General features: G+C 47.5%; 6 protein-coding genes across 6 annotated transcripts; 2 read left to right on the top strand and 4 right to left on the bottom strand.

Annotated features, from left to right (window-relative positions):
* Positions 1 to 36: 36 nt before the first annotated feature.
* Positions 37 to 5,589, bottom strand: JR316_0009328 (uncharacterized protein; the record flags this gene model as incomplete). The annotated part of the gene is given in 10 exon segments (XM_047895032.1): positions 37 to 1,056; positions 1,109 to 1,405; positions 1,500 to 1,710; positions 1,737 to 1,823; positions 1,839 to 1,989; positions 2,039 to 2,781; positions 2,828 to 3,681; positions 3,782 to 3,938; positions 3,981 to 5,248; positions 5,302 to 5,589. The coding sequence occupies 10 exon segments, from the start codon at positions 5,587 to 5,589 to the stop codon at positions 37 to 39; spliced, it is 5,076 nt and encodes a 1,691-aa protein (XP_047746491.1).
* An 879-nt stretch (positions 5,590 to 6,468) lies between these two features.
* Positions 6,469 to 8,779, top strand: JR316_0009327 (uncharacterized protein; the record flags this gene model as incomplete). The annotated part of the gene is made up of 5 exons (XM_047895031.1): positions 6,469 to 6,783; positions 6,838 to 7,133; positions 7,179 to 7,304; positions 7,461 to 7,756; positions 7,806 to 8,779. The coding sequence occupies 5 exons, from the start codon at positions 6,469 to 6,471 to the stop codon at positions 8,777 to 8,779; spliced, it is 2,007 nt and encodes a 668-aa protein (XP_047746490.1).
* Positions 8,780 to 9,044: 265 nt separating this feature from the next.
* On the bottom strand, positions 9,045 to 11,622 carry JR316_0009326 (uncharacterized protein; the record flags this gene model as incomplete). The annotated part of the gene is made up of 2 exons (XM_047895030.1): positions 9,045 to 11,429; positions 11,491 to 11,622. The coding sequence occupies 2 exons, from the start codon at positions 11,620 to 11,622 to the stop codon at positions 9,045 to 9,047; spliced, it is 2,517 nt and encodes an 838-aa protein (XP_047746489.1).
* A 1,059-nt stretch (positions 11,623 to 12,681) lies between these two features.
* Positions 12,682 to 13,356, top strand: JR316_0009325 (uncharacterized protein; the record flags this gene model as incomplete). Its single annotated transcript, XM_047895029.1, has 2 exons — positions 12,682 to 13,086; positions 13,135 to 13,356. The coding sequence occupies 2 exons, from the start codon at positions 12,682 to 12,684 to the stop codon at positions 13,354 to 13,356; spliced, it is 627 nt and encodes a 208-aa protein (XP_047746488.1).
* A 374-nt stretch (positions 13,357 to 13,730) lies between these two features.
* JR316_0009324 (uncharacterized protein) lies at positions 13,731 to 14,852 on the bottom strand (the record flags this gene model as incomplete). Its single annotated transcript, XM_047895028.1, has 2 exons — positions 13,731 to 14,200; positions 14,255 to 14,852. 2 exons carry the CDS (start codon positions 14,850 to 14,852, stop codon positions 13,731 to 13,733), a joined length of 1,068 nt encoding a protein of 355 aa, XP_047746487.1.
* A 2,727-nt stretch (positions 14,853 to 17,579) lies between these two features.
* JR316_0009323 (uncharacterized protein) lies at positions 17,580 to 21,766 on the bottom strand (the record flags this gene model as incomplete). Its single annotated transcript, XM_047895027.1, has 12 exons — positions 17,580 to 18,044; positions 18,094 to 18,537; positions 18,584 to 19,246; positions 19,291 to 19,326; positions 19,378 to 19,437; positions 19,494 to 19,556; positions 19,614 to 19,841; positions 19,893 to 20,441; positions 20,489 to 20,728; positions 20,788 to 20,949; positions 20,998 to 21,081; positions 21,131 to 21,766. The coding sequence occupies 12 exons, from the start codon at positions 21,764 to 21,766 to the stop codon at positions 17,580 to 17,582; spliced, it is 3,630 nt and encodes a 1,209-aa protein (XP_047746486.1).
* Between the last annotated feature and the right edge of the window lie 1,145 nt (positions 21,767 to 22,911).

Here is a 22,911-nt window from a genome sequence, read left to right as displayed (position 1 = left end):
GCCTCCTCTTCGATGTCCTGTGCGAGAGGTGGGCAACTAAGATTCCTCATCCCAGGGTGTTTCCGACACGTCCTCGCTAAGCTCTTCTGAGTTACCGGAAGCATCTGACTCCTCCGTCGTATCACCGGCGGAAGACTCCTCATCCGCCTCCTCTTCAAAGTCCTGTGCGAGATGCTCTAAAAACGTAGCTGGTGTAGAGGATTCAGTGGTATCAGACGTACTATCAATATCATCCTCTTCTCCCGGGAAAACAGGTCTTGACCTTGCGTTAAAAAGGAAGGCATTGCTGGTGTGTGCATTTGACGGAGGGCTGACGGAACCGGGCGTAGGCAGAGTATCTGTTGGGAGATGAATATTTGCAGTGTTGGAGGGTGGCGAATGATACCAGAGTGGATGAAAAGGTAGTTCCTTGACGGCAATAAAAGAATAAAAAATGTCGTTGATGTAAAATGAAGCGACTTTGAGCTTTGAGACCTCGAAGGACCGGGCTTGAGCCGTTATAGCGCCCCAACTGTCAGGAGAAGGGTGAACGGGATGCTGAAATTTGTATTTGGCTGAAAGCCCCTTGCCGTTAGAGAACGGGAGCTCCTTAGAGTCAATCCACATCTTCTCCAATACAGAATATCTGCCCAAGGCGGCCGAAGAAGTAGTCACTGCTTTATGGGCATTCTTCATTTTGTCCGCCACATTCCGGCGCAGGTGAGCCAACTCCCTCATTACGCCCGTTAGGATAGGCTGACCGCAGCGGGGACAGTAGGGCGGTCTGTGGTCAGAAATTGCAATTGGGGATGTTTCATCCCGCGTGTTTGCAACACGGGTCGGCGGATTGGGTTTCCCCGTGGGCGGTGAAAACGCGGAGCCGTGCTTTCCCGTCAACGCGGATCCGTGCTTCCCCGAGGTGGGGACGGATGTCCGTTCAGCCGCCTTTCCCTTGCCCTTGGGATTGTTTTCTTGATTTCTTGGAGGCCCAGAGGTGGATGAACTTGCGCCCTCCTTAGCTTCTTTCCTCTGATTGTTTAGCCGGAGTACCTCTTGTTGGTATTCAGGCAGAACCACCTGGTGGGAAGGACGCAAATCAGATATAATCCACAGCAATAAAAAAACATACCTTGTTCCAAAATTCTCTTGCTTGCGATTCAACGGTAACAAAGGCAACTTGCCACTCATCGCCTTCAGCAAATCCGTCCCTCCACCAATATCCCCAGCTCTTGGTCTGATTTAAAATTTCATCATCTTCCCATGCTGACCAGCTTTGATTTAGAGATTCAAATAGAACAGCTCGATGGTGGGGAGTTCGGTTCAAAACGGCATGTACGCTCTGATTGAGAATTTCTGATATAAAAAATGGAATATCGACTTGGAATCCATTGACATAGCAGTATCCGAGTACTCTCAGCAGTATAGCCTATCGAGCAGTTCTCAATGCAAGATATAATAGTTCAAAATTACTGTCTTACCACCTCTAGGTCAAGCAAATACATCCATTTTTGGCGACGCACGGAGGAAACAGAGTCTCCGTTTGCAATGAACAAACGGTATCCGGCACGGATCCGTGCACCACAAATATGGACATGAACTTTGGCCAGAGCACGTCGCTCATCATAGGTAAGGAGATGATGTTCGTCCTCGACAGGAGGTTTAAAAAGCCGCGGTAAGTGCATGAATTCAACAAGATGAGATACAACAAGAATGTTCAAAGAACTGGTTAATCTGTAATTATAAATCTCCACACGGACGGATACTCCGGGTTAATTTGACGGAAGACCTTATCCGCGGCCCGCCCCAGATCATTCCACATGGCAATCTGCTTTTGAGCATTTGCCCTGTGACCAACTAACCTGTCAGGAACAAAATCATGCCGTGCACGCCATGTCTTTGCCATATACACATAAAATCTGACAGTCCATTCCATTTCCTTTTTTGTCAAGGCCAGCTCCTCTTGCCATCTATTCCTCTGAGCTCGCGCGCGGAGCCAGTTTAGCCTAAAGACTAAGAAGCCCTTGAGAAAAAAATTAGAAATACAAATAGCAGTACTCACACTCATTAACGTATAATTGATTATCATTGTCCAGGCCCTGACGGGATCTCCAAATCCAACTTAGACGGTCCGAGCTTCCTCCGCGAATGTTCGGATCCGACACGGCATTACTATGCTTGCAATCATGGACTTGCAGAATGGGATATTGTTTCCGAATATTATCCTCGTCTCGCACGCCAGCAGATAAATAGATCATCTTCTGACGGTTTGTGTTGTAGAGTCGCCGGTGCAATTTCCAGGAAGCATTCAAAAGCTTGACGCCATCCCAAGCACGAGTCCCCATATAGACGGAGTCGGCGGTCCGAACCTGATATTTATACTGCCAAGAAAGCTGGATCAAGGCTGACCGGACCGCTTCCAGACAGTCCTCTGCGTGGCCATGTCTTATTTGAAGTTCAAGTTTGCGAAGCCCTTTTAAAATGAGGTTTGTTCCCGCGTCAAGGCCGTCAAAGAAATCTTGTTTGACGGCGGAGGGAAACGGAAGCGGCTGTCGTTCCGGATCCGCGCGGGTAATGTTGACATTTCCAAGATCAGGATCGTCGTTGTCACTGACTTCATAGTCAAGTATGGGAGCGATGTCCCCTTGAATATCCTCCAAGACATCTTCGCCCATGAAGGTCATAGCGGATCGACAGAAGGCTTCAACGCGGGTCCGCATGGAGCGACGTTTATTGACCAAGTCAAGTTTCTGCGCGGTGGAAGGATGCTTTCCGAGCTTTCTGACATGGTCCCTGAGCTCCAATCTAAAAACATGTTAAATTCTGTAGGATGCAATTGAAATAATCGTACTGCGCTTGCTCCAGTTTTAAGCCGGATGATATCCATGCTGCCTTTCCAGTAGCACCATTAGATGTAAGTTCCATATTTGAAAGATGCAATTCAATTTCTTGGCGTCCAGCAGCCGTTTTCACTTTGCTTGCCATTACCTTGCCAACAGCGTCGGCCACACCTTGTTCTCGGTCCGCTTCTGCTTTTGAAATTTCATCTTCCCAAGTGTTGATGAGCCCGGAATCTTGTTGATCCGTGATACCCCTATAAAATCGGTCTGTGATTCCGGACTGTTCCCGTGCCCGTTTGAACTTTGCAGCAATTGTTGCAGCCATATTAATGGTCTTCTTCCAGTTGGAATCCCCCATGTGGTCGTCCAAAACCTCTGCTCGATGGGCAGTGGTAGCGGAACGTGTACTCCGGGATGTGTCATTTAACACGGACCACAACGGCTCCAGGATTTCTCCGTCAATGATTCCCACACCCGGGACATAGGTGGATGCGTAGTTGTAAAGACATTCCGTCTTGTGCCCGTGGACGTGAAATAAACCAATTGCAAAAATCATTTTAACAGAAGGTGGCCAATGCATTTTTGTGGACTCTGAGAGACGCCTTGCCAAGTTAACGCAATATTGACAGTTTATATCGTAGATTTCCAAATGTTTTGTGATTCCCTGTGTGTTGGTAGTTTCCCTGGCCTGAGTCAAAGACCAATCCATGTGCATCTGCTTTTCACCTTTGTCAAAATCGACAACGCTGGATGGACAGAAGCATCCGTGCCTAGCGCAAGCGTGTGCCCCAATTCCACGTACTCTCTTACCCGGGCTGACTCTGTTTTCAGCTTTCTGGGCGTGGTAGTTATGACATGTTTGTTCCTGATATTTTTTGACACGGAAAGTAAGCATCCGCCGTAGAAGATTTTGACACGGAGCGTAAGCATCCGCCGTGAAAGATAAATCATGGTAGATAACGCACCCGTTTATAACGTGGAGCAAGAGAAATTGCTTCCTTAATGTGCTCCTTGTAAGGGCCCGGAGCAGTCATGTATCCTTCTCCAACGCTCAACCAAACATCGTCTCCCTCGTTTTTCTGATTGAGGTGATCTGCTTTGAAATTACCATCTGCAACATAACTACGTATGTACAGATTGCTACTTGCTGTTAATTGCAGTCACCCTTGAAGAATAACTAAAACTTGCCTATCAGCATCATCAATCCAGGTATCAGGTAGGTTTATTCCAGGCTGTGGACAGGCGGGGCAGAATAAGGCCAACTTCCCTCTCCTATCTTCAACTTCGGGATGATCCTCGGTCCGCGTCATTTGTGGTACAGGCGGACCATCTAATCCGCCGTGTCCCAGAGACGGGTCCGTTGACATTCCGACTTCTTGAGACGGACTATCAGATCCGCCGTCAATTGGATCAGATACATTAATACCCATCCTCTCTGGTGATGAATCATGGCAATGACGATAGTAAGGGACCACCGCTTCTCTTGTATGCCCTTCTCCGTATTGTCGTCTCAGGACAAGGTCCCTGTATTCTCTACTAAGCCTTCTCAATTCACGATAGCGGTTCAGCACCTTTTTTGGAAACGCTGGCGAAGTCAGTCTTCGCAACTTTTGGTAATACTGATAAGCCGACGTTTTGCACTCGAGGTTGTCCATCCGAAAGTCCTCAAGGACCTCAACTGTGAACACAGTTTGAACGTTTTCAAAGCTGGCTGCAAATAATCCCATCTCCAGATACTGTAAATCGATAGACGGAAGGCGGACGGACCGGCATGTGCATGTTCGCACGGGCAGATAATGGACTCCGGAGGTGTGCACAATTGCCTTGAAAGGAATTCCATTGTTGTCTGCTGCCTTTGGACGAGGTTGGTCCAGATAGGTTGTATCGACTTCCTCGAATAGATCATCGTCTTCATCGTCTCCATCGTCCAGCTCAACCAAATGGGGTACCTCCGGGTCCGCCAGAAGCTGAGCCGTAAAGGATTCTTGGTCATTGCTCGCAGGAAGCGGATCCAGGTCCAATCCGTGTTCATCTTCAAAGACGGGCGAATTGTTTCCGCCGTGCCCATGACTCCCGGATGAATTGTTTCCGCCGTCCCATCCTAGGTGGCTCGGATCCGTGGGATAAGGACAACGTTTCCCATTATGACCCAAATACAACTTGACACCCACTTCCCACAGAGCTCCCGGACGGAAATATAGACCCGTCCACTTCTCAACGCGGTGGAAAGGTGTAAATTGATGGTTTCTTCGCAGGCATTCAGAACACAAAATTCTAGAGCCAAAGCATTGGCAACATCTCCACACTCCAGACATTCCTTGACATTGCTGACACTGTCCATTCAGATCCGGATCCGGGGCTTCTCCTCCAATCATTGTTCCAAGATACACCTCTCGTTTCGGGAGCCATTCCCTCAGGTAATCATTTTGAGACTGGATAGGTAAAGTCATCCTGATCATTCTACTGAAAACATGTTAAAACATACCTTTCCTCCCGTTCTGTCGTCATCTAGCTGTCTCAGGTTATCAAGTACCTGCTGATCAGTTAGATCTCCCGGATAATGAGGTATTTCTTCTTCCAGAATGTTGTGTTCATGGTTTTGGAAAGAGTAAGTCGTTGTTTGAGGGAGGTTTGTTGATGATGATTCTGCAGGAAGTTTGTGGATCCTCGGCCGCCCTCTCTTTCGTTTCTTGGCCCCACTAGACCAGGAGGCCTCCCGAACATTGGGAAACTCCTCATCCGATCCCCTATCAGGTACTTTCTTGAAGCCCATGGATGTTGGAAACAAAGAGTCTGACAGCCTGTGAGCGCAGATCTAAATGTAGTATAACATGTTTATTTCTGTAGATAAATTTCCCTCAATTATGCCGTTTTAAAGAGGAGAAAAATAGCTTTCATATGACTTATCTTGCAGCATATTTGGATGAGTGAGTGAAATGTTATGAACAAAACTTAATCCAGAGATGCACAAAATGGACGTGATCCCATCATAAATGTACAATATGATGCAGAACGACCCTTTCAGAACCACACTTTGGAGTGTTTTTGAAATATCTTTTCACTGGCTGGCCCCTCATTCCTCCGGCGTATATCATATGAAAGATATTTTTAATAGCTACCGAATGACATTTTTTGTAGAATGTGAATCCTCGTATTTAAGGAGATATTCTCAATATACTAGAAAATGTGTCAAAATGAGCTCACTGGGATCATTATATTTTTTGAAAAAAATTATGCATTTGAATACCTCTCATGGTCTCTGAGATGACTGCCGTTTTGGGTTTCACAAGTTTTGGGTGAGAAGACGTGAATTTGCATTTTGTGTTTCTGTATCTTTACAGCCATCTGACAAGAATTTAAAACCTTGTAAAATTATCTTTATATAAAGCGCTAAATGTTTACAAAATTCCATGTTTATTGATTGAATGCAGAGGGAACTATTGCAAAATCATGAGGTCAATGTATGTGACAGCGACCAGCATGCTTTGATCATCGTGGCCGACGATGAAGCGGGATTACCTGATTGGGAAAAATATGACATCACATCATTTATTTAGTATGATCGGAAGCTTATTTTATCTCCGTATAACGTGAGATTTGACCAGATCACACAGATACTCATCGATAAGCTACTTGTTACATCACTGCAATTATGCCCACCAATGCATCCCCCGACGCGGATCCGCTTCCTTCTACCGCAAATGCCACAACCCACAACGGACCCAGAAACGGACAGACGGCGGAGGGTGACTTTCCGCCGGAAGAATCAAATATTTGGACAACAAAGGAAATGCGCGTGTTGAAAAAGCATGTACAGCCCTACAAAGATACATCAAAGTCATCCAAAGCAGACTACATACAGAACACTGTCATACCTGAGCTGCAAGCTACATGGGATCACAGATACTCTAGACGTGCTAGGAAGGAAGATAAGCAACTACACAAAGAATGGAAGGTGAAGAAGCATGTGAGCTCGTTGTTTCTTTGAAAATTTTGTTACACACATAAACCATCACAATAGCGAATATTTAATTGGTTTAGAAACCATGCGTCAAATCGAATTGGTGTAAAATTGGAAGGATTGAACTCCCGTATAACCTTTCAGACGGTATTCCGTGAGGAGAAGTCGGCAGAGATTGACTCCGAGGTTGCGCTTCTATCAGGGAATGCTGCTCGTGGAAGTAAAGATTGGATGAAGTTTTATCAACAAGGACGTAAGCAGGTTGAGGCCAGATTGACTCAGGAGGAGCGGGACAGGTTCATGGAGATCCTCGAGGAATGGAATAAGAAAGGTGTTTCAAAATCAATGAAGGCAAAGTGAGTCGGTGGAACTTGTTTCCGCCGTCAATCTGACATCTGCAGGACTGCTGCCAGGCAAGGCAGAAAAATACTTCGACAAATGGAGAAACTTAAGTGGCAGAGAATGGGTATGAGGTCCATTACCTTTGAGGGGCATTATGATATTGAGGGTAAAATCAAATACTCAATGTAAGTGTTAAACACGGCATGAACAAGTTCCGCCGTGAATGCTTACGGCGGAAACTTTATCCGCCGTAAACACCCTACGGCGGATAAAGTTTCCGCCGTAAGCATTCGCGGCGGAATAATTTGGCCCGTATTAATGTTGACTGATGGGCATTGAAGGACCCAGACAAGCGATCTAGCACTCGACGATGTCAGAATTCCTTCCTTTGGGCAACTCTTTCCATCCGAGTTGGCCGCTTTTCGCAGAGCGTTTGTTCAATACCTCGTCCACATTTCAGAAATAGAGAAGGGTGTGGCCAATCCAGCACTGCCAGATGCATCGTTTCATGAAAAATCCCTCAAGTTTAGCAGCAATGGATTTCCAATAGTACCTAGTCCTATCTATGGCTCAACTGGGAGAGAAGTCGCTTATGCACAAAAGTCAATTATTAGAATTTACATGAACAAGGTTTATGGTGTGTAATTTGTCTATGTCCTCAACAAACTTGCTAACTATGTATACAGCTTTAGCCAAGGACAGGCCTGGTTCAAGTGTTCCTTGGGATGCTCTTGAAAGGCGTTCTGCAGAAATGATTGATCCAGAGTATTGGCCAAGTTCAATCCCCGTGACGGATCCGAGCCGGCTCCGCCTGGAGTCAACCTCTGCAATTCTCAAGCTATGGAGGGACCGTCAAGCCCAAGGAGACATCCCCTTTAAATTTTCAAAGGTTTTTGGAAATGGCTATGATATTATGGAACCTCTCTATCCGTCCAACTTGTTTGACGGCCTAGAAGCCCACCCGATACCTCCACCTCCTGCAGCAATAACCAAACGTCGCCTGAGGCAAAAAGCTATACGACTTCAAACCCAATCTTCAAGCGACTCTGAATCATCCAATCTGTCAGAGTTTGATAATGGACGGGGCAGTCCGGCATCCGCGATGCCACGCACTACTGCCAGATTTGAAGTCACGCCAGAGACGGATGAGACTCCTACCGACGCACCTTCAAGATCTAGCGAGCCACCCTCTCTACCAAGTAGATCCAGCCCAACAATTGTCAATCCATCATCCAGCCCAACTCCAGAGGTTGAGGAGGCGCCTCCCAAGCCAGCTAGAAAGATTATGCCAAGAAAAAGAACAAAGCCATATGTCGGAACGGCGGAAATGGACGGACCCGATGAAGAGAGTTCTGTACCCCCCCCAGTTAAGCCAAAACCAACTAGAAGGATTCAACCTAGGAAAAGAACAAAGCCCTACTCAGATCCACTTGACACAGTGGAAGAAGATGGAGTCCAAACAGGAACAACCCAAGACACGGATAATACACGGGCCGGCAGGGACGTGACTTGTGATGCCTTTGTGGAGACAGTAACAAGTCCAGATACGGATGAAACACGGGCCCGCAGGAATGTGACTTCGGATGCCTTAGCACTTCAGGAAGCAAGTCTGCTTGCTGTAGCAGGTAAAAGACAAAGAAAAAAAACTTTGAAAGCCTAGCTGTTGAAGTAGATTCATGATACCTATTGAATGTGATGCTTTTTATTCTTATCTTGATGTTTCTCAAACATGTTTTCACACAAAATCAAAACAGAAAGCGGGTTCATTAAAAATCATCAAGTGCTACTTTTTGGGAGAGATATAAAACAGATGAGCACATGAGAGTAAAAACTATATACAGTCCAAATATTAAAAATTGTACAATGCAATCTATGAGACAAGGCAAAAAAGGAGACCAAAAAAAGTTACAAAGATTTGAAATACACTACTTTTTTTGGGCCTTGGGTTTTTTGGGCGAGCGCGATGCTTCAGCCAGAGTCGTTTCCGCCTTTCGCTTCCGTCCAGCCCTTGTCTTTGTGGCTATGTTCGACGCGGGCAGCGTGGACGCCACGATCTCAACATCCTCCTCCACAATTTCAACCTCGTCGCTGTCCGAGGGATCAGACAACTCCGATGAGTGTCCATTCCCGGATGGCCCAGCCTTGGAGGATGGCTTAGCCTTTGACAATGGCTTAGCCTTTGAGGATGGGCCGGCCTTTGACGATGACGATGGCGCGGCCTTTGACGATGGTGCACCCTTTGACAACGGTGCGGCCTTTGACGTCGAACTTCGAGGACGTGGAGCTGGGAGAGGGGGTGGTGGAGATAGGGAAAGGACGGGTGGTACCGGTGGGAGCGAGGGTCGGCCAGCTGGGGGGGGCGAAGGCGCTTCTGGAGTCGAACCGGGCAAGAATAGCTCTGTTGGTGGCGCAGACACGGCAGGGAAGACGGGTGCGGGTGGAGGTGGGGGTGGGGAAGGGAGGACAGGTGCTGGCGGTGGTGGAGGAGGGGAAGGGAGAATGGGTGCTGCTGGAGGTGGAGGTGGGGAAGGGAGGGGTGCTGGCGGTGGTGGTGGGCTGGGGGATTGTGGCGCAGAGGTGGGTTCACGGGTCCGCGACGGACCCGATTCTTGTTCGACCTCCGTCTTGGAGGGTTCTGCTGCCTGTTTGGGGGCGGGATTCCTTTGTTCATCCTGCTCCAGCAAAACCCCGACCACGTACTGAACGTCCTGGATCGCCTGCTTGATGTTGTTGAACATCGTGACGGAAAGCGAAGTGTTTCCTGCCACTTGTTCTTTTGCCGTGGTCCACTCGGCCTTCAGCTCTTGGAAGCTGTCCTCGACGGTCTTCATCCTCTTCTCCACCGCCAAGTTTGTCTCGGCGAACGTTGCAATCCGTGCGTTTATCGCCGTCATGGACGCGGAAAGGCCATCCATCCGTTCCATCAGTCGGCCTTGTCGCTCAAACAGCTGCACAAGCAGCTCTCCCACATCCTCGGGGAACGACCCTTCCCCGGCCTTCCCCTTCGCCGGAACATCCTCTCCCTCCTCCAACTTCAACACCTCCCCGTAACTTCCCAGCGGCGTCGAGAGGTTGAATTGCCCGGCGACAGTGTTGCGTCCCGGGTAGAAACGTCCCGGGTAGAAACTGCAGTGAATCTTGCGAGACTTGCAAGACTCGCAAGATTGGTGCTTTATGGGGACGAGAGGCTCAGTGCCTGTCTCTCCCTTGACATGGCACGGCACCTTGAATTTGGTGCATCCCGTGCACCTTTCCACCATATCCACCATCCCCTCCGGCACCTGGCGCGCTTTCTCGGATCTCGACCGCGCCTTCCTGATGGGGGGGATATTGTCCTGGTTGGCGTCCTTCTTTGCAGACCGGGTGAGCATCTTCCGGGTGGGGGTGGTAGGCGGGGCCTCTTGGTCATCGCCTTCGTCGTCCTCGTCGACGTCCGCGTCCGCGTCTTCGTCCGTGTGGCTTCCTATGATTGCTTTGCTCTTGAACTTCCCCTGCTTGGACTTCGCCAATCTTTCCAGCTTCTCCCTGTACGCTGGGTGACCAGGCATGTTGGAGGCGGTGATGTGGGGAATGATTTCCCCCTTCCTTGTCCGTGGGCCCCTGTAGTCCGCTGGAGCCAACTGAATGGACTCCACGGGGTCCGCCGCTTTCCGTTTGCCCTTGTCTTTGTGGGCGTCTGTCACGGGTCCGTCTTCCACCGGGGGTTCGACTGCCTTGCCCTTGCCCTTCTCGGCCCGTCTCTTCTCCGTCTCCTCCTTGTTCCTCTCCTCGTCTGTCTCCTGCTCCTGCTCCTGCTCCCTCTTCCTCCTCTCCTCCGCCTTCTGCCTCTCCTGCTCCCTGGTCTTCCTCTCCTGCTCCCTCTTCCTCCTCTCCTCCTTCCTCCTCTCCTCCACCTTCTGCTTCTCTTCCTCCCTCTTCCTCCTCTCCTCCTCCCTCTGCCTCTCCTCCTCCTCCTCCCTCTGCCTCTCCTCTTCCTCCTCCCTCTTCTTCTTCTCCTCCCTCTTCCTCCTCACCTCCCTCTTCCTCCTCTCCTCCACCCTCTGCCTCTCCTCCTCCTCTTGCTCCTCCTTCTCCCTCCTCTTCTCTTGCTCTTCCTCCTCCCTCCTCTTCCTCTGTGCCTCCTGGCCTTGCTGGTATGCCTTGAAATTTGCGACTTGATGATGCAAATTTGCCCAGTCGACCTCGAACCTTGCTACCTGCTTGCCGTCCTTGCCCTGGCTGGTCTTGTATGAATACACGACAGGGCTTGCGACATAATCCACGAGGCGGAAGTTGGCCGCGTCCCTGACGTGTTCTTGACACAGTGGAACCTATTTGGATGAATTTTTTTTGTTCAGTAAGTCTTATGCTCAAGGGATATCGATTACTCACCAAGTCCCTGTAGAGCTGCTCCAACTGAGCGTTGAACGCGCTTTCGCCATTGCGGTAGCACTCTGTAAAGGTTTTTTCCCAGTCAGCAAGGCGTTGGGCGAAGGTGGCGGTGGTGGAAGATGAAGAGGCCATTGGGAAAGCGTTTTTTTTTGGGGGGAAGACGCGTTAATGGGTGAGGCACGGTAGAACGTGGGGTGGTGATCGTGGTTGGAGTTAGTCTAAAAAAAGTCTAAAAAAAAGCGGTCCCGCAAAACAAAACCATACACAAACATGTACAATCTGAGTCATGTGATTTCTTCACCAGATCCAGTTTGTGCAAAAGTTGCTAAGTTCGATACACGGGTGAATCTATTTCCGTGTCATGGAGAATCCTCGGATAGTATTGTATTCCGTGAGATATATAAACAAGCCCACCCAGTTGCACTTTCTGGACTGTATGTCCTCCTACAACTTTATTCCCACCTCTAGCAAAAATTCCCCCATTGACTACACCAGTCTCAACAATCTTACCAGGCTTCTCGAAAAACTGAAGGAACCTCCTCCCGTAAAACCTATAAAATGTAAGACTAATTGCATTAATTCAAGTAAATTTAAATTGATTTCTGAGCATCAGCAATGTCTTCAAATATTAGCAACTCTAAGGAAAGCAAACGCACAGCAAGGACGGATGACCTGGCTCCGCCGCCAATGCCAGTCATTCCAGATAACCTGGCTCCACCCCCTATGCCTGTTATTCCAGCTAACCTGGCTCCTCCCCCTATGCCAGTCATTTCATCTAACCTGGCTCCGCCCCCTATGCCAGTCATCCGGAAAGACCTGGCTCCGCCGCCAATGCCAGTAATTCCAGCTAACCTGGCTCCACCCCCTATGCCAGTAATTCCAGCTAACCTGGCTCCACCCCCTATGCCTGTTATTCCAGCTAACCTGGCTCCGCCCCCTATGCCAGTCATCCGGAAAGACCTGGCTCCGCCGCCAATGCCAGTAATTCCAGCTAGCCTGGCTCCGCCCCCTATGCCAGTCATCCGGAAAGACCTGGCTCCGCCGCCAATGCCAGTAATTCCAGCTAGCCTGGCTCCACCCCCTATGCCAGTCATTCCAGCTAACCTGGCTCCGCCGCCAATGCCAGTCATCCGGAACGACACGGCTCCGCCGCCAATGCCTGTCATCCGGAACGACTTGGCTCCGCCGCCAATGCCAATCATTCCAAATAACCTAGCTCCTCCCCCTATGCCTGTCATTCCACCTACCCTGGATCCTCCCCCTATGCCTGTTATTCCAGATACCCTGGATCCTCCACCTATGCCTGTCATCCGGGATGATGCGGCTCCGCCGTTGATGGCAGCACATGTTTCATACACGTCTGTCGTCGACAAAATCATTATGGACTCTCGTCCAGCTATTTCCTCTGAGAGGAAGCAAGGTTGCTATTCTCCACCCCCTGAAGCATGCCACCTGCTCCTTCAAAACCCTTATTTTCGAACCTACGGCAGGTTTGATCCCATGGGCGGCTACCCCGGTTCGCCTCCCACCCAGTCTGACATTGAGTTCAAGAATGTAACAGATCAGACGGCGTATTTTAACCCTCCTTTTCTATATGTATGTACTCAGATATTACCAAGCACTAGATACTGACAACTATTTTAGAATTATACCGAGCAGCAGCTACGGGCAACATACGACCAAATAATTGACAGTTCCGTCGGCAACAGTAGTTATGACGGAAAGGTTACAACGTTCAAGAACCTCCGGCTGCATCAGCTGCAGTCAGAGATTCTGACTTATAATGCGCTGGAGGAAATTGACGCTGGGCTGGCAGGGATTGAATCGAGTTTGGAAAAGCATTTGTATACCGGTAGAGATGAATAAATTATTTTTGGAGCCCTTGTGCTCATTGACTTGCAATACCCCATAAATAACCCTCCCTCTCTGGGAAGACACGGGTCAAATGGGTCCGTCTGACAGCACAACACGGGTCAAAACGGATCCGTCTGCTTGCAATACACGGGATGTAGATGGACCCGTCCGGTTCATTTGCGGCCCGTGTTTTTCCCGTGCAGCCCGACACGCGGATCCCGCATGCCACCCGGCGGCTCCATTTAGTGCTAAATGGCACGTCATGTACGCTATGATTTGCCAGGATAAATCACACGTACATCACGCTAATCTCCTAATTAGGTAGCGGGAGTAAATCCACCGTGTCTCACGTAATATCCTTATTATTAAATCTTAGGTAATGTACGTTATAAATAAACTGTCTTATGTGAGACAAAAGTTTTGATGGGAACAGGATTCCCCCCGTCATCGGCGTCGCTTTCCAAAAGAGGGATCCCACACAGATCTGAACCTAGATTGGGAAAATTATTGCAGACGGACGGATACTCCGGTTTATTTGGATCCAGTGGAAAGGCGGGTGGGTATGTGCAATGGCAGGCAGGACAGACCGCGTAGGTAACGGTTTTCGAAGATAAGTTGAATTTGGAGAGGGCTGTATTCAGTGTTGACGGTATTTGATCCAAGATATGTTGCTGTTGCATATCGATTTCAATCGAAGAGATTTCGAAAGCGCTGCGCAACATAATGGGCATTGTCTTGAGGATAAACTCGGCCATGCGCCGACCTGCACCTATCATCACTGCCGATACAACCCCAATAAATGTTGCGATCTGAGCCGGAGGATCTTGGTTGTCAACGAGGGGCTCAAAATGATGGCCTGTTATACACATATGAACTTATATTTGCATATGATGCATGATGAAGAGCTTACTGGAATCATAGAGAAGAGGGGAATTGTTGCCAGAAGTTGTCCGCTCCTTTTGCATCTCGTTCAGTTGTGCGTTCAAATCTAATAGTCTTCGCCGAATGCGTTCCTTCTCTTCCAAAATGGAGGGGGTCTTGCGCTTGACTTTGTCCAGCTTGCGATGCAGCTGCGCAATTCGTTTTCTTGCGTGTTCCAGGGCATCTGGGAGTTGTGCATCCCTTTGAAGATTGGCCGAACAAGCCTCCACAGATTTTGAGATATCATCCAAGATCGTAATTGCTCTGGATGTATATTGGCTGCGTTCGTATTTGCTCTTCTTATTATTTGCAGACAGGGCAGGTGTAGGGTTTCCCGAAGAGTGATGGGATGACTTTAACGTCGGGGCACCGTCGAACGTTGGCACTAAGTTTTCATGGTCATGCATTACGATATCTTCTAAAGTCCCCTGAAGTCCCGGTTGCTCTAGTGTCCTCTGGAATTCGTCTCGTGAAGCCCACAACGGCGATAGCTGCCTGTTGACGTTGGGACCTTCGTCCGCCAGAGTAAGCAGGAACATTTCCGCGGCTGCACGACTCGATTGAGCGTCGCGGATGGAATCCGACATGTCGCACTTGTGGCAAGATGTGTCAAATAATAAAGTTTAGATATATGGTAAGATAGAAGTATATCTATGATGATGCTGTCAACATGCCAGCAACACGAGGAAAAGGTAGAGGGACGCCTAAAAGAAAGAAATGATGCAAAATCAACTACCCGGATCCAGCAAGGACAGGCCTCGGATGCAATATTGAAGTCATGAGGAGTCCTGCCCAGTCCCAGGCTTGAAAATATTGAATTTAATCACATCGTAGATCGAGTTAGACGTGCGTGTACGCTCTGCATTTATTTGTCTGTAAACCCAACTAATGAACGATTTTTAGCATTATTAACTTATGTCTGGAAGGATATTTGGATTATAATAACATACGTGTCCACATTGAACAGGCCTCGGATCGTCTGATTGTTTTACTAGGATACCCGGTTATATATGATTCCTTGGTGCGTAAGGCACTCATCCTTGTCGAAATGATACCGAGTATTTATTAGAGTGTCCCTCAGGTTCGCCTATACGAAGAGCAGCTGTATGAACTGCAAGTCCAGTCACGATATCATGCTAGACCCCATAAAGGATTATGCTGCTATGGAGGAGGGCATGTTGACACCCAGAGCGTATTCGAAGAGACCAGCATTCGATCCTGCCGTTTTTGACGTAGATCTCTGTGACTTCTACATCTTACTGTTCTTGTTTTCGATGATATTATTAGCAGAGATTTATTGATAATTTCTTATGATGAACAATAGTATCTATCTCGACCCTAAGCATACATTAAAGGGTTTTCGGTTGTAATATTACGAATTTGGGCGTTTAAAGAGTAAAGTGTCCTCTTCCACCATGTCTCCTGATCCCTTTTCTACCTGTGATCACCATGAGCATCAATGATTGGTAAAGTGAGACAGATGTACCACTGCTATTGTTCGCATAGTGTGTTTTGCTGGACAGATGTAACGAATGTCGCGTCAGGACATTGCAAGGCCAGCGTAGTAGGGGTGGTATGGGTGTGTGGAGAGGTATTGAAAGAGTAATAACTACCGTGGTGCCATGTGCCACGGACGGAAGATGGATGTGGACGAGTGCAATGTCCACGGACAAATGCAGCGGTCAAAATATGAAGACGAGTGCGGTGTACATCAGACGTCACAGCGGTCCGGGTGTGTGAAAGGGTGTGATGCTGTTGAATAAATGCCAGTAGACGTCGCAGTGGTTAGGATGTGGGGAGAATGGAGAGACCCCTTATGAGATCCTAGTGGGATCTTTAAAAGAAATTGCAGAAGCCTCCTGCAGGCGGTAGGATACCACCAAGATGTTCAAAGCAGGTGCAACCGAAGGACATTTAACCACTCGGTGTTGTTGGAAAGCCTAGGATGAGGCACATGAAGCAGGACACATTAACATGGTAGCGGTCTACAGAATCTGTGTTTATAATTAGATTTAGGGTGCAGCTCGAGTGGGGTAAAATGAATATAGACCTTGACAACATCTCCCGCAAGGTTCGTGCTGACGACTGTAAGGATGGCGAATCATACAAAATACGAGTGCGGTTTCATGTCTATGCATCAGAGAAAACTTGTTTGTTGCTAAATGTGAATTGACGAAGACATCAGAACGAAATTTATCTGCTTACCAGGAATGGGAGGCTGATGAGATGGACCTGGAGTAGTTCTCGCTGAACACCACGTGACTGGGCAAGTAGCGAGTGTGGTTTCACCGCTGGCGCTCATACATATTTTCAAAGAAAATAAGACCCAGTAATTATGTTTCCTACATTTTTTTGACGTATTTTATTGGAATATAGGCTTCGGGCTTCCCTAATTGGGTAACCCCGGACTCTATATACGAGAAAAATACGTCAAAAACCAACAGGAAACATAATTACCAATACATATTTTTCTATCAAATATGTATCAGCGCCAGCAGTGTTTGAGTTCTCAAGGGCGCAGAGTATTTTGCTTCGGGGTTATAATAGCTACACTAGATAGAAAGAGGGTCAAAGTACAAATGTTTTTGGCTCCGAGGATCCCACTCACTGGAATTGCATACTACCCATTCATGGTCGTAACTCCAGTTAGGCTGGTAAAGTTGACTGAAAGCGGCGTGGAGGCTCCTTGCATTGAAAGCATGTCGGACAGCTGGCCACAACCCCCAAAACCCTCCTAGAAATGTACAAAGAAAACATCTTAGAACTTGCAACCTATCGTGAGAAGTAAATGACACCACGTACTTTAGAGAAAGTAAGAACCTTGCCGACACTTACAGAGGAACACCCGCCAATTTGTAACCATTCATACACAAAGCTTTGCTATAGAAAATTTAGAAATTATACCAAAAGGAAGAACTCGGCTTACGTCGCAGAATCGCGACCGAAAAATGTTATTTCAAGTCCCGAGCTGGGAGAATCCCTGATATTTTAAGGATATTGGTGATTCTACCCTACGTATCAGACTTTAAGACAGCGGCATCGTGCCTCAAACTCAGATACTCATAGTGTGGTTCTGTGTTTGATAGGTGACTGAGATTTTCATGCCGTCGGTATCGGAAACTGAAAGAGGCGAACAGCAGAACTGACAAAGAGGAAATAAACAAATACAAGAGAAACGAACCAATAAGCACCAGTGTGATCAAAGGTTCATGCAACTGGCGGTATAATTACAGGTACATATTATCAGGCCGAAGATCATATCATTTTCAATAGTTACTAATGACTGCACGATTTGAGCTAACAGAAATGACTACTCATGCACTCGGGTCCGGCACCTTGATCTCGAAAAATTTGAATGGATGTTTTTCTGGAATTTTCAGACTGTTGATAGTCGTTCGGGTCTGCTGTTTTAACCAAGGTGGTGCATAAAGTGGTCTCGGTTTCCCGACGAAAGGTCTGCGAAGCGAAAATATATCTTCCCCTCTGATTCTTCGTGATTTGTTCGAGCCTTGAGTAGCAATGGTGCGTTTATAACGCTTTGTTTCAGCGTCGATGATTGCCATATGCTTGTCAACGCTGCGACGATACGGCATCTGCCTGACATGATATACGGTATCCCCATCATCGTCAGCTTCAGAGTCCTCCGAGCTCATTCCATCTTCCTCTAGGGCCTCGAGAAGTGATAGCAAACGACTCCATAGGTTAAACATTGCGGTGTCGTCCCTTTTCTCACTTTCTGCGATCATTCTTTTCACTGTGAACAAACGCTCGGAATATTTCTGTATGCTTATATTAGTTGTTGAACTACGTAGACTCCGAAATGCTCACAATTGAACATCTACTATTCTTTCGATTCCTTTTTTCCTCTTTTTTCCTTTTTGCCTCCACTCTTGCTTCCCTTTTGGCGCTGGTTTCTATTTTTCCCAGATCGGTAGCCTGAGGCTGGTTATCTCTCCAAAAGGTCCTTGCGCGCTCCAGCGTTTGAAAGAACATTTGAGCTAGGTAGTCTTGGGGCCGATGAGGAAGGTCAGGGAATTGTGAGACCTTTCTGTTGGTCGCAAATGTAACCAGTATAGATACGAGTTCTTTGTTCCAATCGCTGGATATTTCGCCCTTCATGTCAATGCGGAGATCTGCTATCTTGGGGCCATCTTCTGGGCGCTTCGTGGTTTCGAATTGCATAATGTCACCGGGACTTGGTGGTATGTGATTGACAAACTCCGGGTCTCGTTCTACGCCAAATTTGTCATTCACAACGCTGCGAACGAGGGCCTATCTTCCAGTCAGCATCTATTGACATTAGCAAAAGAAATCTCACAAAATATTGTTTTCGGACTTCTTTATTGTCCTTCTCTAAATCAATTTTTTCCCTTTTTGAACCGTTCTTGCCCCCCATCACAAACGATCGCGAGGCATCTCTCGAGTATTGGCCTCCAAGTGTAGAGGCAGAACCTGTCCTGGTGAGGATATTGGTTACTGCTCTTTCTTCTTCGTCTTCGTTAACCTCCTCTTCAATTTCTTTATCCTCCTCTTCACCCTCTTCTTCTTGATCATTCTCGTCATCTCCATCTCCATCTCCATCCCCATCATCACCGCCACCTTCTGCGGGCAGCGTGTCCAACATCTCCTGGTCCTCATTCTCCTCAATTTGCAACTCCTTCCCACTGCCCACAGGGAAATCGGGCGCAATGGTCGAATGCTTGGCTTTACCTTTCAAAGTACCCTTTTGATTAACCCTGTGAGTGGAGTTAAGGCGATTGACATTCTCACCGTTATCATCCTGGGATATTTTTGCATTCCACCTAGCCATAGGATCATCCTCATCCTCGTCACCTGGTTGTGTACCGCTCGAACCAGCTTGGGCGTTTGCACGGCCAAAAATCACTGAAGGTTTGATAGATTTGAACTTTGAGAGCCAACTTTGGCGTATTTGTGACTGTTCCTCTACCATTCTTTGTGTGTCATGATCCGCCTTGCGGCCCTAAGTGTCCCAGACCCAATCAAAATAGCTAGACAACGACTTACATCAGTTCTGTTTGGGATACTCGAATCATGATCGTCCTTGCAAAAAGAGTTATATCACAGTTACCAGGGAGAATATTGTCACCTTACCACAACCGTTGCTGTGCTGGTGGATGCCTTTTCTTTACCCTTACCGGAATTGACGTGGTCCTAAATCACAACGGACTTTAAATCACGGTTACCAATCAGGGGGAAAACTGCCTTACCACAGCTGTTGTTGGTATATTGGAGGATTGCATTTCTTTATCCTGACCGGTATTGACAGAGGCCTGAAAGACAAACATTAGACCACGGTTACTAATCACGGAGGTAACTTTACGATTTACCACGTTCGTTGGTGCGGTGGTGGTAGGCGCCTTATCTTTGCCCTTACTTGCGTCGACGGGGACGGCCATTGCTTGGAGCTTGATTTCGGCGATCTTTAATTTTGCTTTCAACTCTGCAATCTGTGCCGAGGCTTCCTGACTGGCTCTCTGGAATCCAGAACAATTATTGTGGGCGTTTTCCACTTCGTTGCTTGCTTCTTCAATCAGTCGGTCAAGATTTTTTATACTCTAAATTAAATGTAAGGAGCATATGACTTAAACACGATATAATCTACTCACATTGGTGTAATGTTCCCTCAATCGGTTCGCCTTTTTCATCTCTGTAGAGGCATCTTCTTTCAATCGCTTTGCCTGCTCTAGCGAATCCTTGGCTGAACGTTTCAAAAGTTCGACAGACGCTTTTTCGGTAAGAACCTCCGCCTTCAAAGTCTCGGTGGTAGTCTTCATTTCCTCGGAAGTACTGCGTAATTTCCTGGCTTGCTCCAAATCTTGGGATGCGACTTTCAAATTTCGATCTGCTTTAAGCATAGCTGCGGAAGCCTTCTCCTCCATGGTTTTAGCTTTGGAAATTTCTTCTTTAGAAGTTTCGATCGCCTTTTTTGCCTCTTCGGTCAGCGACTCCAGTCGTTCTTCAGAGATTCTGTGTTTTTCTAACACATCGAGGTGCGTCAGTAAATCTTCCTGAAAGATTTGTCGGTCGGACTCCAGATTATAGCGCATTTGATCAAGCTCATTTTTATATGCAATGTTCGCTTCCATCGTGTCCTTCAGCAGTTGTATTTGACGATTTGCTTCTTGTAATTGTTCCTCGACTTTCCGAAGGTCTGACTGCAAACAAAATGAATGAGATCAAGAGAAATGGTGTTAAAACATACGATAACAACCTCTGATTGCTTCTTGTGAGCTTCAGCTGAGTCCATATCAGATTTAAGTTTGCGCAGTTCAACATCCTTGGAGTCGAGAGCGGCACGTAGATCGGAGAGATCTTTATCCTTTGCTTGCACCATCTCGTTTAGCTTGGAAATTTCTTCGGTCTTTGATGTTACAGTGGCATTAAGATCGAATATAATTTGGTCCTTTGATCCAGTTTCGGCAAGTAGATTTTGTACGTTGTTCTACAAAAGCATCAGGAAGAATTATGACTGATGAAGAGAACAAAACTGTTGCTACTCACGCAGACCGCTGTTAGCTCTGATTCGACAGCCTCTCGTTCACTCTTTTGTGGCGCATGCAAGATGAATATGTGTATGGCAAACAACGAAATCGGACCTACTTCTGCAGTGTTATACTTCACCTCGAAATCGTCTCGTTCCGAAGAGACATCGGCAGTGCGGTCCTAGAAATATGATCAATCAGGAAAGGCCGGTGTAAGCTTTATACCTACCGCTTGTGAAGATATTAGAGTGGTGGCTTTCTGAAGACCCAATTGCAGAATGGCCTTCTCTTGTCTTACTTTCAATACTTCTCCCTGTAGCAAAAATTGGCTGCGGAATTCATGGGAGAGATCTATCACTTACTGCTTCTGTAGTTTGCACGACATGCTGCAAAGTGCGAACCTGCTTCCTTAACTTCTCATTAGAAATGATGATTTTCGTCTCTTGGGGCACCTTTAGAGGCTTGCGACGCCGTTTATTATGAGAAATCCTGGGATCCACTAGCTGATCCCGGTGTGGCATTGGATCGTCAGATGAAGGACCGGCCGAGGCTTCAACAAGGCTTTGAACAGTGGGCAATGTTTCAAGTTGACCGCTGCTATCCGTCGGTGACACCTCCACTGAAGCTGCTTCAACTCTGTCTTCAAAGTCAGGCCCAGGCAAGGTACTCCGTGTACGCTTCATTCGCTTGGTAGGCGACAACGGCATAAGTTGATTTGGTTCCTCGCCATGCCCTAGAATTCGGTTTGGTCGAGGTGTATCAAGCAAGTCGGGCTCTTCTGAACGTTCTCGAAGAGGAGTATTGCTCGAACGTTCCGATAGTGCGTCATAGAATAACGGATCTGGCTGATAAGGTTTTCTACTACCTGGGACCCACTGCTCGTCTCCAGACAGAGACTCTCTCCCTGGTTCAGGATGAAAATAGAGATCGTCCGGTGGTCCGTCCTCCATCATATCTTCGTCTTCCATGTCTTCGATAACCCTGAAGTGTTCAGACATCTGTTATAAAAAGTAATTGATGAAAATAGTAGACTGGAAAACAAAGGAAGGTACTTGCGGTCGGGTTCTCGGTGTTTGAAGTAATGATCACGATAGGAACCTTTCCGGTCTTTCGGGTAATGTATTCCTCTGAGGTGTCAGGCGAATCCTCACTCTACATCGGCAACGTGTTGTTTGCACAAATATGCCAAAATCAAAAAACGAGGGAGGGGTGACAGCGACCGATCCAAAGAATGACCAAATGGTGGTAGCATTAATTAAAAGTGCACTAATTCATAATGAAACAACAGGATGGGTTGACAAAGCGCAGAAGAAAAGAGGGTGTAGGTAACGTCTACGAGCGAAATGATTATGAATCTATAAAGGGGTAATCGATGTATATTTGCTAAAACAATTGAGTATAAAATTGGGACTACATTAGCCGTCGGAAAGTCGGTTTCCCGCCGATAACATACTGTTTCAGTCATCGATGAAAACACAACAACAGCGCGACATTCTCCGTCTCTATACACAGATACGCGGATCGTTGTTCCATCGCCACAAAGAGGCAACATGGCTGCCTGTGTGTTGTTGTATGCATTAGTACGGATGCAGAAATTAGCGATGAAGCGGAAGGAACTCACTCAGACCCAGGTTGAAAGCGGCTGGTGCTCGAAAAGAATAGATACGGCACTAGAGGCGCAGAGGATCTTTGAACACTGGCGACACGGTGATAAATTGGAAAGACTTACAGAGACTGCGTTCATATCACAGTCGAAGGCCCAAGGAACACGAGAGTGTTTATTGTCGCTTCAGAGACGCAAACAAGCATTTCGAGAGACGTCGTCAATTGCAGAGAGATTGCTTATACTGAGCGCGTTCGTTCCGAGTCAGAAAGGTGCAACGAGCCGGCCCTGTTGTCTCCCGCGAGAGCACTTATGAACGGGTACCAACTGAATGGATACATTTCAGCGAAGCAAACATGAAAGATATTTTGAGAAACGCGTACCTGATAACCCGAACTGTTTCGAAGAACTCCTCTGCGTCTTGGGCGCGGGCATCCGGGGACAATAACGAAGCAGGCAGACTCGTTGATCCTGATGTTGTCGCACCTCAAATGGTTATGCGAGTGCAGCCAGACTCAGAGTTGACCTGGCTAGAACAAA

The sequence above is a fragment of the Psilocybe cubensis genome, chromosome 8 (assembly GCF_017499595.1).
Source record: "Psilocybe cubensis strain MGC-MH-2018 chromosome 8, whole genome shotgun sequence".
Lineage (NCBI taxonomy): Eukaryota > Fungi > Basidiomycota > Agaricomycetes > Agaricales > Agrocybaceae > Psilocybe > Psilocybe cubensis.
Note: the sequence above shows the minus strand (reverse complement) of the source record. Positions and strands in the feature narration are given on the sequence as shown.